At 39.2% G+C, this 16961-nt stretch overlaps 1 protein-coding gene across 4 annotated transcripts in view; it reads right to left on the reverse strand.

Annotated features, from left to right (window-relative positions):
* RBMS2 (RNA binding motif single stranded interacting protein 2) overlaps nucleotides 1-16961 on the reverse strand; it is a 65919-nt gene that overhangs the window by 19534 nt on the left and 29424 nt on the right. For 3 of the 4 annotated variants that reach the window (XM_029955187.1, XM_029955190.1, XM_029955189.1), the window contains 2 exons: nucleotides 7441-7607; nucleotides 210-268 (listed from right to left, as the gene is read on the reverse strand). In XM_029955187.1, the coding sequence (XP_029811047.1) occupies nucleotides 210-268; nucleotides 7441-7607 (226 nt within the window). Of the gene's footprint in view, nucleotides 1-209; nucleotides 269-4126; nucleotides 4209-7440; nucleotides 7608-16961 lie in introns of those variants that run through there. The other variant, XM_029955191.1, reaches the window with a different exon arrangement.

The raw sequence follows: 16961 nt of genomic DNA on the forward strand, positions 1-16961 counted from the left end.
CAAAATAGGCTCAGGGACTCTGTGTAGGATTCTAGCCATGGGTCCCCAAAATAGCATTTTTAGCCCTAGCTATCTGGTCACTAAACAATCTAAATATCTATGAGTCTTGTAAGCCCGAAAACCTTAAAGCTTTGAGCAGTAAAGGTTAGAGACAAGGGAAGGCCTCCCTCACAGGTGCTCTTCACCACCACAGACAGCTGTTCTCTCACCTTTGCATTTGTTTGTACTCTTGTCCAGTATGGCCTTAGTGGAGACAATCTTGCCATATCTAAGGGAAAAGAAAATGCAAAGTGATAATGTGGGGCCAGGGATTTAGAACAGGGCAAAGATCAAGACATCTGGATGAATCCATGCCCTTTCTTCACAACTGTTCCTACTCAAGCCTTAATAAAAACAAGAAGAAATGAATTTAAAATGTCAAGCTCATCATATAAACCTATTTTCCAAAGATGTCGACAAGAAATAACATAACTACAGTCCCTTCAGTACCAACATATTTCTCTCTTCTTCCCCAGTAAAGACTTAGATACTAGCTGGAAAGAGGCTATTATCTTCTTGGGAAAAGAGCCTGGTGATGTCCACATGAAAGTGTGTCCGGGCAGAGCTCTGGCTGGAGTTCCTCGGGAACCAAATATAATCCTTAATAATTATCTTCTGGTCAAACACCATTCCTCCTCCTATAAAAAAACCTATAGACATTTCTCTTCTCTGACATCCCATTACCCACCTCTGATTGAAGGCTAACCTGAGCCAAACTGTCCTTTATTTTATATATAATTTATTTTTTAATTCACATCCAAATTAGTTAGCATATAGTGCAATGATTTCAGGAGAATCCAGTGATTCACCACCTACATATAGTACCCAGTGCTCATCCCAACAAGTGTCCTCCTTAATACTCCTTGCCCAATTAGACCATACTTCCACCCCAAACCCCTCCAGCAACACTCAGTTTGTTTTCTGTATTTAAGAGTCTCTAATGTGTTGTCCCCTTCCCTGTTTTTATATTATTTTTGCTTCCTTTCCCTTATGTTCATCTGTCTTGTGCTTCAAATTCCACATAGAAATAAAGTCATATGATATTTGTCTTTCTCTAATTTCTCTGACACTAAGTGAAATTAGTGCATTCCATCTACATTGCTGCAAATGGCAAGATTTCATTCTTTTTGATTACCAAGTAATACACCACTGTATATACATACCACATCTTCTTTATCCATGCAGCAGTCAGTGGACATTTGGGCTCTTTCCATAATTTGGCTATTGTTGATAGCACTACTATAAACATTGGGGTACATGTGCCCCTTCAAAACAGCACACCAGTATCCTCCGGATAAATATTCTTTAGGTTGTAGGGTAGTTCTATTTTTCATTTTTTGAGGAACCTCCATACTGTTTTCCAGAGTGGTTGTACCAGTTTGCATTCCCACCAGCAGTGCAGAACCATTCCTTTTTCTCTGCATCCTTGTCAACATTTGTTATTACCTGAGTTGTTAATTTAACCATTCTGACAGGTGTGAGGTGGTATCTCATTGTGGTTTTGATTTGTATTTCCCTGATGATGAGTGATGTTGAGAATTTGTTCATGTGTCTGTTAACCATCTGGATGTCTTTTTTGGAAAAGTGCCTATTCATGCATTTTGCCCATTTCTTCACTGGATTTTTTGGTTTGGGGTGTTGAATTTGATACGTTCTTGATAGATTTTGGATCTAATCCTTTATCTGATAGGTCATTTGCAAATATCTTCTTTTATTCTGTCAGTTGTCTTTTAGTTTGGTTGATTGTTTCCTTCACTGTGCAGAAGCTTTTTATTTTGATGAGGTCCCAATAGCTAATTTTTGCTTTTGTTTCCCTTGCTTCAAGAGACATATCAAGTTAAGAAGTTGCTGTGGCCGAGGTCAAAGAAGTTGTTGCCTGTTTTCTCCTCTAGGATTCTGATGGCTTCCTGTTCTACATTTAGGTCTCTCATCCATTTTCATTTTATTTTTGTATATAGTGTAAGAAAGTGGTCCAGGTTCATTCTTCTGCATGTTGCTATCCAGTTTTCCCAACACCATTTGCTGAAAAGAGTGTCTTTTTTCCATTGGATATTCTTTCTTTTGTCAAAGATTAATTGGCTATACATTTGTGGGACCATTTCTGGATTCTCTATTCTGTTCCATTGATCTAAGTGTCTGTTTTTGTGCCAGTACCATACTATCTTGATGATGACAGCTTTGTAATATGTCTTAAACTCCAGAATTGTGATGCCTCCAGGTTTTTCTTTTTCAGGATTGTTTTGGCTGTTCAGGGTCTTTTCTGGTTCCATACAAATTTTAGGACTGTTTGTTCTAGCTCTGTGAAGAATGCTGGTGTTATTTTGATAGGGATTGCATTGAGTATGTTGATTGCTTTGGGTAGTAGCAACATTTTAACAATAATTGTTCTTCCAGTCCATGAGCATGGAATGTTTTTCCATTTCTTTGTACCTTCTTCAATTCTTTCATAAGCTTTCTATAGTTCTCACTATATAGATTTTTCAAGTCTGGTTATGTTTATCGCTAGGTATTTTGTGGGTTTTGGTCCAATAGTAAATGGGATCACTTCCTTGATTTCTCTTTCTGATGCTTCATTATTGGTGTATAGACATGCAACAGATTTCTGTACATTGATTTTATATCCTGCAACTTCGCTGAATTCATAGGTCAGTTCTAGATGTTTTTTGGTGGAATCTTTTGGGTTTTCCAGATAGACTATCATGTCATCTGGGAAGAATGAAAGTTTGACTTCCTCCTTGCCAATTTGGATGCCTTTTATTCCTTTGTGTTGTCTGACTTTTGAGGCTAGGACTTCCAATACTATGTTGAACAACAGAGGTGAGAGTGGACATCTTTGTCGTGTTCCTGACCTTAGGGGGAAAGCTCTCAGTCTTTCCTCATTGAGGATGATATTAGCGGTGGGTCTTTCCTATACATGGCTTTTATGATCTTGAGGTATGATCTTTCTATCCCTATTTTCTTGAGGGATTTTATCAAGAAAGGATGCTGTATTTTGTCAAATGCTTTCTCCACATCTATTGAGAGGAACATGTGGTTCTTTCTCTTTTATTATGTGATCTACTACATTGATTGTTTTGAACCAGCCCTGCATCCCAAGAATAAATCCCACTTGATCATGATAAATTATTTTTTTTAAACTACTGTCAGATAAAACTCTGGTTCTGATAATTTATAGCGATGTCTCATCTCAGACAAGTCATTTAACCACTCTGTGCCTCAGTCTCATCATCTGTAAAGCAGAGAGAGGATTGTTGGGAATATGAAATGAGTTCATGGATAGTAAACACTAATGTCTACCACATGGTAAATGCTTGAAAGCTCTTAACTGCTATTATTATCATTACTACAGTCAAGGAACCTCAACTTTAGTGCAAGTGGTTCTCTGTCCTTTACTTTATTCTAAGACTTCTATCTTTCACTGTCAAGATTTGAGCATGTTAGGGAGGTAAGTGGGTACAAGACCAGGTACAATAGCAGTGTTAAGAAACTACCCAAAACTTGACAATAAGGTAAAATGAGGATTACGTATCCTTTCAATGTCATTCTGGAACATTGTCTAAAAGACCTATTTGAAGTATATTTCATTATTTAGGGGGATGTTTCTTTGTTTGACTTACTAGTTACTGTTGATTAGGGTTGAGACCTTGTGAAGATACATATTAACTTGTACATTTTATCTAGTAAAATGCAAATAATTTCTGTCCAGTTGAAAAGAGAACCCAAAGATTACAGTTTTATATTGTCCTACAAGATATGAACCAGTTTTATATATAACCTAGCAATCATTTTTTATTTTTTATTTTTATTTATTTTTTCATTTTTTAATTTGTAAATAGACTTCACACTGAGTGTGAGCCCAATGTAGGGCTTCATTCAACTCACAACCCTGAGATCAAGACCTGAAATGAGATAAAGGGTTGAATGCTTAACCAACTGAGCCACCAGATGCCCCTATAACCTAAGAATCCTATTCCAACATTATTTCTTCAGTATACATACTCAGTCCCTCAAGTGCTCTTTGAACCCTTTTTACCATCCTGTTGGTTCCCTTATTAATAAATGAAATAGATATTGGGCATGTGTTTACCTATTTTGTATGAGAACCATGTTTTTCAACTTTTTGAAAATTATACTTCAGCAGCTGAGTCATGTGAAGGCCCCCAAACTGAGCAGTGGAATATTCCAGGTCAGGATCATATTAGAAGTGTTCCACTAGAAAGACATCTCTACATCCCACCCTAGGAGGGTGAAAATATTAAAGATACAGAACAGAAATTATTAACAGAATCAGAAGTATAGGATTTAACTGAAAACAGTTGGCAGGGACTGAATTTGAGACCAATACCCCAAACAAGTGTTTTTTTTTTGTTTGTTTTCTTCACTTCCCCTCTCCTCCCTAAAGAACACATGATGATTGATATATTTGTTTTGCTCCTGGGCAGGCTCCCACTGATGTTTTCGGTGGGGCTTCTGTCACCCAATGGATTAGACAGAAAAAGCCAAGCAATGCCTTGGAGGCTGGGAAAAGAACACATCAAAATGGGAGTGGGGATGAATGGGATGATCCTAGCCCTTTAGGGCTACATATTTGGATTCTTTCCCAAAATGAGGCAAGAGAAGAGATGCAGGAAACTGGCCAGAGGACATACACGCTGCTATCCTTATCAAGGCCCAAGAGTGGAGCTTGCTGTGGTCTCAGCAGATTGACACCTAGAGCTCAGAGTTTTCAGTGTAGCTGACAACAGCCGGTTTCCTGGTGCTTCATCCTTGGAAGAAGGAGCCCCCGCCCCCAAGAGAACACAGGTTCCAGCCTCACACTCTGTGCCTCTTCTTCCTGCCTACCAGGGTTTAGGATCCAGGAACATTCACTTCCCCTATAACCCAGAGAGAGATAACTGGGACAAAAACAGGAAGTCCTTCTATGCATGGGAAACACCCTTCCTAGAAAGGTTGAACTCCCAGCTGGCAGCATCCAGCAGGCCTCCAGCCACCTGCTCTTCTCAGCCTTTTTGTCATAACTCATCTAGCACCTATTCTTTCCCTGCCTCCTTTCTACTTCTTTATAGTCTCCTATTGAGCTTCTCAATCCCATGCTGTGTGATGACCTTGACTATTTTCATTCCTTCAGACACAACCAAAGGGTAAGGCAACTGTTGGAAAGGGCAAAATGAAAGTCTAAAAGTATAATGAGGTGGAACCGAGTTCTGTCTTGTAAAGTGAAAAGATTTTGTGCACATTATGTTTAGTGCAAGAAACCCAGCGTGCAGAAATCAAGGAACTAGACTGATATGCTAGTCTTTTCCTCCATAAACTATCATTTCTGCCAATTCCCATTCCCATCAAAAATTACTGGTCCTAGACAAAGTTCCCTCACTCTCATTTAAATACCTTTCAAGCAAGGTAATCTAAGGTAAAACAAAACAAAACAAAAACAGTTTTATACATACACCTACCCTTTAGAGACTCAATTTGTGCAGCCTCAAGCCACCAAAAATTCTTATGATTTGCACGGACAAAACCTCAGAATTAGAGTAAGGGATTTATAAAACATCTCTGATGCCACCTACATTTGGGGGGCAGAATGTTCTGCCTTTCTAGGATTTGGAACAAATGGAACTTACACATACTGTTGTAGGAGTTCGAATTAATTTAACCACTTCAGAAAATTATTTAGTAGTATCTACAAAGCTGAACAAACATATATCCTATGACTCATCAATTTTACTTCAGAGATAAACCCAACATATATGTAAACCTAAACACATGTACAAGTTCATGGCAGCACTATTCATGTTGATAATAGTCACAAACTGGAAACAACTCAAATGTCCAGCAACAGAATGGGTAAATAAACTATAGCATATTCCTATGATGGAATTCTATAAAGCAATAAGAATAAACAAAGTTTTGTTATATGCAGCAATGTGAATGAATTTCACAAACACTGAGCAAAAGAAGCCAGACATAAAAGGCCATGTATGCTATATCATTATGTTTATATGAAGTTTAAACAAACCACACTAATCAATCATTTAGAATACAAACAACAGAGGGGCACCTGGCTGACTTAGTTGGCTAAGAGTCCGACTCTTGATTTCAGCTCAGAGATTTCATGATCTCATGGGTTCGTGGGACTGAGCTCCACACTGGGCTCTGTGTTGACAGTGTGGAGCCTGCCTGGGATTCTCTCTCTCTTCCTCTCTCTCTGTCCCTCCCCCACTCATGCACACGTGCGTGCACACATGCACACACACACACACACACACTCTCTCTCTCTCTCTCTCAAAATAAATAAAGTTAAAAAAAAAAGGTAGATATCTTTGTTTTGAAATGGGGGAACAGAAACTGAGAGGTGGGCTTCCAAAGAGTTGGTAATGTTCTTTTTCTTTTCTTTCTTTTTTTTTTTTAATAGGCTCCAAGCTCAATGTGGGGCTTGAACTCATGACCCCAAGATCAAAAGTCAGATGTTTTACTGACTGAGCCACCCAGGCACCCTGGGTAATGTTCTTTTTCTTGATCTGGTTACAAGGGACTGTTGTGAGGGTATGTTTACCTTATGAAAAGTCAACTGCTGTATATACACTTATGAGTTGTGCACTTTTCTATATGTGTGTCATATGTTGATAAAAAGGTTTTTTTTTAACTTTCCTATTTCTGTTTCTTTCCACCATTCCTTACCCAAACTCAATTTTCCTCTTCCATACCCCCAGACTTCTTCCTCTAACTATTCCCCCAAATGTATCATTTGAAGTACATATTTTTCTGCCAAATGTAACTGAGCTGGCATCTTCGGACTTTTGCAATTTTTCCAGCATTCTTAACCAGGCTCATTCCATGGTAGTTATCTCTACCTCATGACTCATATCTACTCTGAAGAACCCCAAAGTTCTTTAGGGGTATATGTACAGAGTGTCAGCCTCTTTCTTCACCGTGTCCTTTATCCACTAATTTGATTATCTCTATCAGAAGAAACTCCTCTAAATGTACAGTTCAACTGGTTAGTTCTATTTTCTTGTATCCCTACTGCCAGCTCTTGCTGCTTTCTAATCAATATCTTTAGAGATACTGAGCATTTCTATTTGAGGTGTAAGGAAGGGAATCTTTCCACAAAGACCATCAGTTCTGGGTACACAAAGTCACCTATTAGGCTTCAAAGGCCAGCTCTATCCTGGCTTTCCTCAGAGAAACGCAAGAAGGTTTTAAGTATTAGTAAAGTATTTTAAGTATTAGTAAAGTACATATTTTTATGTACTTTCACTTTTTAAAGTTTCTTTAAGAGGGGCTGCTACAAAATCTTGTGACAAATAAAACTGCATTTTAGTACAAGAGTATCTGGCAAGAAACCAATATCGCCAAACCTGTACTGTCCCTCGAAGCCTACCCACATGTCCGCCAACTTACGACTGGCACAATTTGACAAGGTCCTGGTCAGTAGTGCCTGGTTGCAATCCCCGGATATAGAGGTTGGTTTTGCTCAGCTGGTCATTTCCATTGCTCCCATTGCTGCTGTTAGGGGTACTGCTGCTTGGACTAGGTGGTGCCATTTGCTGAGACAATGACACATACGGCTGCAGAGAGACATGAGGAACAGGTCAGAAGATTATACATTTAAATACTGGAGAGTGAGGAAGATCCTGGCTCCTTTCAAAGAACCATTCCAAACTTTAATAGCAATTAATTCAATAGAGAAATACAAAACAAAAAAACAAAGACTAAAGAAATTCCTCTCTGACATTCTACCATAGAATAAGAAAATATATAACTGTCTTACCTATCTTTCAGGAATAATGAGAGGCCAAAATAAGCTTGTTAAAGGTTTTTTAAAAAGGTACTTTGTTACAGTAGAATGTGTTTATCATGCAGATACTGAAGAACACAATGTATGCCTCTTAAGTAATCTAAGTAATGAGATACGGCTGATAAAATCTATATTCCATTTAAAAATTATATTTTAGGGGTGCCTGGGTGGCTCAGTCGGTTAAACCTCCGACTTCAGCTCAGGTCATGATCTCACGTTTGTGGGTTCGAGCCCTGCGTCATCTCTGTGTAGACAGCTCACAGCCTGGAGCCTGCTTCCAATTTTGTGTCTCCCTCTCTCTCTCTCCTCCCCCCCTTTGCCCCTCCCCCTCTCATGCTCTGTCTCTCTCTGTATCAAAACTAAATAAAACATTAAAAAATTAAAAAAATAAAAATAATATTTAATTTATAAATTCCACTCATAAAATTATATAAATTTAATATATTTAAATATAAAATCTATATTTAAAATGATGAAGAGGAAATAACAAAACTTTATCAAGTCATGGAAGTATAAATAGGTTTAACATAGATTACTAAAAAAAAAATCTGTAGAATATGACAACTGCAAAATACTCAGAGCTTGAACATTATTGGAAACTTAGACAAATAAAATGAAATATTAATGACCATGTAAAAATACTAATTACCAGTAAAAGCTGAAATTTGTTACCCTAGTAATAGGAATTTAGTCCTAAGTTACTTATAAATGTTTTAAGGTTTAAGTGAATGAACAATAGCTACATTACGGTCAAGGAAACCCAAGATTTGGGATGAAGCATCCCTAATCTTTCACTATTGATATCAGGACAGGCAACCAGACTGGGCTACAATGTTTTTTTGGTACTTTTGTTAGTGGAAAATACCAGGTTGGCTGGAGCATGGATCCATTCCTTCATGAATATTTTAACTCCTTATGTTCTAATGAGGCTTTTAGTGTTTAAATTTAGTTTGGTTCATAATAGTCCAAATCTGCATAGTTAATTATAATCTTGTGCATTTTACTACCTCACACTCATATTCCAGTTCTCCCAAGGCTCAAAGCACTTCATGGTATAAATCTATTTGGAATTACTTCCCTCTCAAATGCTAGTTTTAGCTCCAGGTTTTCCCCCTTCTTTCTCTTTTTGGTGGTGGTGTTGAGGGAGTGGAGCAATAACAAAAGAAAATGAGAAACATGAGTATCACAGAGAGAAAATTTTCACCCCAAAGAATCTTAATATGAAATGTGCCTCTCATATGTATGCCCTTGACCTTTAGCAAACTTCAAAATTAAAATCTTTGCTTGAGCTAAAATATGTTGAAGCAAGGTATTTTCCTACCTTTCTCACTATACACAATAAAAATGCGTGCCCGCTGCGTATACAGTTTATCTCCTGGCTCTATACTGCTGCAAAGAGGAAGAGACCCAGTACCGTATCCTGGGATGCCCCAGACTCGTGGCCCACTACAGCTCCAACACAACCTTTACATTTCCTATCCCTATTCCCCTCTCTTTTTCAGCACTTACCCAGGATTTCCCATAAAGAACAATCCATGTGACAGTGGTAATGATGATCATCCATGTGATGATGTGACAGCCACATGATACAGTCAATAAGTGCAGGAGGGTGCATGGGACATGTGTGTATTTTTTAGTAACTTTTAGACAAAAATAGAGCAGATAAACCTAAAGGTCATACAGTCAGCTCTAAAACTTGCAGTACTCGTTTTAAGAATGACAGGGGTGCCTGGGTGGCTCAGCCGGTTGAGTGTCCGGCTTCTGCTCGGGTCATGATCTCATGGTTCATGGGTTTGAGCCTCACGTCAGGGTCTGTGCTGACAGCTAGCTCAGAGCCTGGAGCCTGCTTCAGATTCTGTGTCTCCCTCTCTCTCTGACCCTCCCCTGCTCGTGCTGTCTCCATCTCTCAAAAATAAATAAAAAACATTAAAAAAAAAATGAATGACATTGGGGGCACCTTGATGGCTCAGTTGATTGAGCATTTGACTTTGACTTAGGCCATGATCTTGCAGTTTGTGGGTTTGAGCCACACGTCAGGCTCCGTGCTGACAGCTTAGAGCCTGAAGCCTGTTTCAGATTCTGTGTCTCCCATTCTGCCCCTCCCCCACCTGTGCTGTATGTCTCTCTCTCAAAAATAAACATAAAAAAAAAGAATGACATTGAAATCTCCTCTGAATTACTAGATCTGCAATAATAATCAAATACTAGTGGGTCTAGGCTCCCTCCATTATCATTACTATCATAACTGCACCACCTAATTTAAAGTACAGTCAAGGGGCTCCTGAGTGATGCAGTTGGTTAAGTGTCCAACTTCAGCTCAAGTCATGATCTCGTAGTTTGTGAGTTCGAGCCCTGCATCAGGCTCTGTGCTGACAGCTCAGAGTATGAAGCCTGCTTCAGATTCTGTCTTTCTCTCTCTCTCTGCCCCTCCCCTGCTCATGCTCTGTCTCTCAAAAATACACACTAAAAACAATAAAGTACAGTTAATAAAACCATGACCTATATTCCAATCATGGCTGTTTCTGAGTTCAGAACAGAACATTGCTGGAGATCATTCAATAATATGCGTCTTTCTTCATCTCTAAAGAATTAAAATTATGTATCTTTAGGCTGAGAAAGCCAAAAGATATTCTATGCCTGGGGTGATGATGATGATAATGATGACGCCAACACAACAGAAAAAGCAACTCTAGTGACATGAGACCATGTGCCAAGCACTGGCCGAGGAGACAATTTGCCTGAGTTTATCTATCCCCTGTTCCAATATGAGAGAATATTTCTAAGAGAAAGTATCAATGATGTCAGTACTGTCTAGAAAAGAACACAAGGGTTACTAAGGAAAGAAATAAACTGAAAAGAAGTTACTGATTTGCTACATAGCTATAACCTTGGTTTTAACACTAAGGTCTCAGCTATAATTAAAAAATATGACTTAGTAAATAATAAACTTGCTGTAGGCCAGAAAAATTCCTAGGAAAAAAAGATATGGCTAAAAACCAAAACAAAACTTTTATCTCTTGGTGTTCCTATGCAGCTTCTGAAATTGCCACATAGGTTTGGCTCCAAAGAGCAATCATATATGTGTGTGTGTGTGTGTGTGTGTGTGTGTGTGTGTGTGTATTTATTTATTTATTTATCCACTTTGAAAGAAAAGAGAATCCAAGAAAATGAATTTGAGAAAGCCCCTAAGAAAAGCTTATCTGGTTCCCCAAAAGAAATCATTTGGAGAGACATAATAACTAATGTAAACTAAAAATCCATGTTTACCTATGTGAGAGAAAAAGATAGCATTTACAAAAGTCCAGAGAACTGAGATATTCTTATCGGTAAGGGAAGGATAGGGCAGTGCTCTCTCTCTTGACTCCTACAAAAATGGTTCTGAGGTCACTGGTCCTCTGTCAGGGGCTGACCTAGAAAGTAAAGAGCAAGATATTTCTTTCCTTAATCCTGCTGTACTATGGTAGATTTCATAAACCAAAGGAGACTATAAACCTTAAAGCTAATTTGCTTTTTATCATTATGTCCTAAAAATTGTCATTTTCGTGTGAGGATCAAATTCAGGGTTATTAGAGAAGCTAAAATGGCTGACTTGTTAGTATGCCAGGTTTTCTTCAGGAAGGGACAGAAGTGTACTACAGTATTTATCAGTTAACTTCATCCCTTTGAATGACATGTAGTTTTGTTTTGCTCCCAGAAGAAAAAGAAAAATAGGTAGGTTTTTACTTATAACCTTGGTTTGTATTCATGTAGGTGGAACTCCTGAAGTCATTTGGATTAGCGGCCATTTAGAACATGATTCAAAACTGTACTATGCCCTATAATTCCAATGTGGATATGAATTTAAACAAGATCCCTCAGGGGCGCCTGAGTGGCTCAGTCAGTTAAGCGTATGGCTTCAGCTCAGGTCATGATCTCACGGTTCGTGGGTTCAAGCCCCATGTTGGGCTCTGTGCTGACAGCTCAGAGCCTGGGGCCTGCTTCAGATTCTGTATCTCCCTCTCTCTCTGACCCTCCCCAGCCTGCTCTGTCTCTCAAAAATAAAAAAAACGTAAAAAAAATTTTTTTAAATAAGATCCCTTACATTTGGTCTAGAATCTTAAATACCTAACATTATTATATGTGTCCTCAGAGGGATTGCCTGGGTGACTCAATTGGTTGAGTGACCAACTCTTGATTTCAGCTTAGGTCATGATCCAGGGTTGCAGGATCAAGCTCCCTGGTGGGCTCCGCACTGAATGTGCAGCTTGCTTGAGGTTCTCTCCCTCTGCCCCTCCCCCGGGGTGTGCCCATGCATGCTCACTTTAAGAGAATGATCCAACCAGATAAGATACTTGTTAACTAAATTATAATGTAAGTAAAACACTGTCTTTATCCTGAAAATTAGATTCTGATCAAGCGTTCATTTAGTGTTTCATAACATTTGAAAATTCTATATCCATTCACTTGCCATCAAAGTCATCCCCATCCTGGGCCCTTAACATTATTACCATGAAAGCAGGAGAAAACCTCACCCTGGCTAGCTAAGTTCCTAGCACACAGTATACAGGCATGGACATTAGCTAAAAGGAGTAAAACAAACTTAGGGGATTTGCTAATTGTGCTGTCATTTTTAAAATGTTTATTTATTTTTGAGAGAGAGAGCGAGAGAGCGAGAGAGCATGATAGCACAAGCAGAGGAGGGACAGAGAGAGAGAGGGAGACACAGAACATGAAGCAGGCTTCAGGCTCTGAGCTCAGCACAGAGCCCCATGTGGGACTCAAACTCACAAACTATGAGAGATCATGACCTGAGCTGCAGACAGACACTTAACTGACTGAGCCACCCAGGTGCCCCTAATTGTGTAACATCTTAATAAACCCCTAAAGAATCTCAAAGATATATAATACACTGGCCTGACATCAAAATTCCTAGTGCAACTTGAATATAGATGATCCATAAGACATGTTCCTGGAGCCAGTAATCTCTAGGACATATGATATATCTGAACATTTTTTAAAGTTTATTGATTTATTTTGAGACAGAGCAAGTGCGAGTGGGGGAGAGGCAGAGAGAGAGAGAGAGAGAGAGAGAGAGAGAGAGAGAGAGAGAGAGAGAATCCCAAGCAGGCTCTGCACTGCCAGGGTGGAGCCCGATGCGGGCTCAAACCCACGAAAGGTGAGATCATGACGTAAGCTAAAATCAAGTCAGACGTTTAACTGAGCCACCCAGGAGCCCCTATATCTGAACGTTTTTGTCAAAAATACATTATTTCCTCGATTCTATCATAGTATCTTCTAATAAGAGAAAGTTGACTTTCCCTGAGAAATAACAAACCTCCTAATAATCACTTATGAGACCCTTTGCACTATTTGAGTCATTCAACAAATATTTAAATACCAACTATGTGCAAACCCTAGTGATGCAATGGGACTGACAAACGCGTAGGAGTGTGAGTGAAATATTTCATAATAAATTTAAATACACACCCACAAGGAGCCATTAAGGAATTCACAAACCAGAGCTTACAATCTAGATAACTAGCAGAATGAAATACACGTGCTAACGGGGATCCAAGCAAAATTGTACAAGAGTATGAAACAAAAAACAGTTAATTCCTGAGGGAAACATTTCTCAGAAGAGATGATTGTATATTTTTTTTAATGTTTATTTATTTAGTTTTGAGAAAGACCGTACATTCATGAACTGGGGAGGGACAGAGAGAAAGGGAGATAGAGAATCCCAAGTAGGCTCCATGCTGTCAGCACAGGTTCAGGGCTTGAATCCATGAACCATGAGATTATGGTTTCAGCTAAAGAAAAAGAGCCAGATGCTCAACCGAGCCACTCAAGCACCCCAAAAAAGATGGTTGTATCTTAAAGGATATGTAGGATATTAAATTTTAAACAAGGAGGCTAGTGAAATGCAAATCATTATCATAATGAGATACTACTTTATATCTACTAGGATGGCTATAATATAAAGATCATGAATTTAATCAAAAGTAACTTTGATGCTATAATCAAAAATAACAAGTTTTGGTGAGACTATAAAGAATTTGGAACACTTCTACACTGTTGATGGGAACATAAAATGATACAGTTGCTTTGAAAAACAGTTTGACAGTTCCTAAAACAGTTAAACACAGAGTTATCATTTAACCCAGCAATTTTATTCCTAGGTATGTACCCAAGAGAACTGAAAACATAATGTCGACACAAAACTTATACACAAAAATCATAGCATTATTTATAATAGCCAAAAGTGGAAAAAACAAAAATGTGAATCAACTGATGAATGGATAAATAAAATGTAGTATATCCATACATGAAACTATTATTCAGCTATAAGAAGGAATGAAATGGGGCTCCTGGGTGGCTCAGCTGGTTGTGCGTGCGGCTTTGGCTCAGGTCATGATCTTACGGTTTGTGGGCTCAAGCCCTGTGTTGGGCTCTGTGCTGACAGCTAGCTCAGAGCCTGAAGCCTGCTTCAGATTCTGTGTCTCCCTCTCTCTCTGACCCTCCCCTGCTCGTGCTATCTCTGTCTCTCAAAAATAAAAAATAAAAAAATAAATTAAAAAAAAAGAAGAGTAGTTAAAAGAAAAAAAAGGAATGAAATACAGATATATGGATGAGCCTGAAAACATGCAAACTGAACAGTCACAAAGGACCACATATTGTATGATTCCATTCATATGAAATGTCTAGAACAGACAAATCTATTCTAGATTAGTAGATTAGTGATTACCTATGACTGCGAGAGGTGAGTAATGAGAGAATGGCAGAGGAGGGGTAGGAAGGGCTGGTGGCTAAGTTGGTGGGGTTCCTTTTGGAAGGTAATGAAAATGTCCTAAAATTGATTATGGTAATGGATGCAAACTCTGTGAAAACACTAAAAGCCACTGAACTGTACACTGTAAACGGGTGATTTCTATGGTATGTGAATTATGTATTAATAAAGCTATTATAAAAATTTGATGGGGATAGGTAGAAAGAGAAGCACATAACAACCACTAAAAACACTTGAGATGTTAGGCAACCACAGTCAGCATGGACTAGCACAGTATCCAGCACCACCGTACTTCATTTCCAGATTTAAAAAAAGTCATAATATTTATATACCTTATTTAAATTCAAACAAAAATATAGATTAACCATTAATCATATCAGAGCAAGAAAGGGTATTTCTAGGGTGCCTGGTGGCAGAAGAACATGTGGCTCCTGGCCTCAGGGTAATGAGTTTGAGCCCCATGTTGGGTGTAGAGATTTAAAAAAAAAAAAAAAAAGCAGCAGCTTTGGGGAGCCTGGGTAGCTTAGTTTGGTTGAGCATCCAATTCTTGATTTGGGCTCAGGTCATGACCCCAAGGTTGTGGGATCGAGCCCCAAGATGGGCTCTCTGCTAAGCATGGAGCCTACTTAATATTCTCTTTCCTTACTCTGCCCCTCCTCCACTCATGCTCTAAATTAGCTCAGATCATGATCTCACAGTTCGTGGGTTCAAGCCTCACGTCAGGGTCTGTGCTGACAGCTAGCTCAGAGCCTGAAGCCTGCTTCAGATTCTGTGTCTCCCTCTCTCTCAGACCCTCCCCTGCTCTGTCTCTCAAAAATAAATTAAAAACATTAAAACAAAACAAAACAAACAAAACAAAAAAGGGATCTCTGGAAAATGCAGAGCCTGAGCCAGAGAATACATACCTTATATCTGTCCACCATAGCTGATTTTATTTATTATTATTTTTAAGTGTGTATTTTTTAAATGTTTATTTAATTTTGAGAGACAGAGATAGACAGACTATAAGTAGGAAAAGGGCAGAGAGGCAGGCAGATACAGAATCCAAAGCAGGCTCCAGCCTCTGAGCTGTCAGCACAGAGAGGATATAGGGCTCGAACTCAGGAACTTTGAGATCATGATCTGAGCCAAAGTCCAATACTTAACAATTGAGCCATTCCGGTGCCCCACCATAGCTGATTTTAAAAGCTGACTCAGCACTTTCTACCATTTCCTCTTAACTAAACCTGACACCATCTCTAGCTCCTCATCTCCTCCTCTTTCATGGCTCTTACCACTAGAACAGCAATCTGTTTCCTACATCCCTTGAATACCAAGAGGGGAACAGTAAGGTACACCAACCATATGGCTTCCAGCGAATGTTTATATGAAGTGGTATTCAAACTAGCTCTCAAGCATACAACAGATATTTAAAAGCCCTAAGCCAAAATGAGTATAGAATCAGGGCGCCTGGGTGGCTCAGTTGGTTGGGCCTCCGACTTCGGTCAGTTGGGCTCAGGTCAGATCTCCCGTTCATGGGTTTGAGCCCCACATTGGGCTCTGTGCTGACAGCTAGCTGAGAGCCTGGAGCCTGCTTCTGGTTCTGGGTCTCCTTCTCTCTCTGCCCCTCCCCCTCTCATGCTCTGTCTCTGTCTGTATCAAAAATAAATAAAACATTTTAAAAAATGAGTATAGAATCTTCAGTTAAGCATATATGTAACCACAGAATACTACCCAGGAATCTATTTGCCTTTCCAGATCCACTTGGCACTCTTGCTCACCTTGCTTTGTGTACCAGGAAGCTGACCATGTGGAGTGCATGCACAGGCTCCCTTGCCCTTTGGCTTCCAGCTGGGTTTGGGTAACCAGATGTATACTAGCAGAGAATCGAAGGGCAGGAGGAGAATGAGGTCAGAGCATTTATCTCCCTAGCTCCTGCTAAAACACCACGATTTGGCTGCATACTACTGCAGCCCACAGTTCTCTCAATACAGCTACTCCCAGATTCTGGTATTCTCTCTCAATACTTTGCCCTATTAGACCTAGAGGTAATGAGGTAATGCAGGCTCTGTAATTGCTGACTATAGTCTACTCTGTTCTCTCTCATGGTTTCCTTAAACTCCTTTCAAACAGTCTCTTTATTAAATCTTTCTCAAATTACTCAATTTGGATATGACATCTGTTTCCTTTTAGGACCCTGAATGATAAATCAACCATTCTACTTTTAAGACTCAGGTGGAAGATTTGATGGAGAAGCTCTTAAGAAAATGCCTTCTTCAAAACTGGATTAAAAAAAAATTTTTTTTTTGAGAGACAGAGAGAGACAGTGTGAGCAGGAGAGGGTCAGAGAGAGAGGGAGGCACAGAATCCGAAGCAGGC

Source organism: Suricata suricatta, chromosome 10 (genome assembly GCF_006229205.1).
Source record: "Suricata suricatta isolate VVHF042 chromosome 10, meerkat_22Aug2017_6uvM2_HiC, whole genome shotgun sequence".
NCBI classification, from domain to species: Eukaryota; Metazoa; Chordata; class Mammalia; order Carnivora; family Herpestidae; genus Suricata; species Suricata suricatta.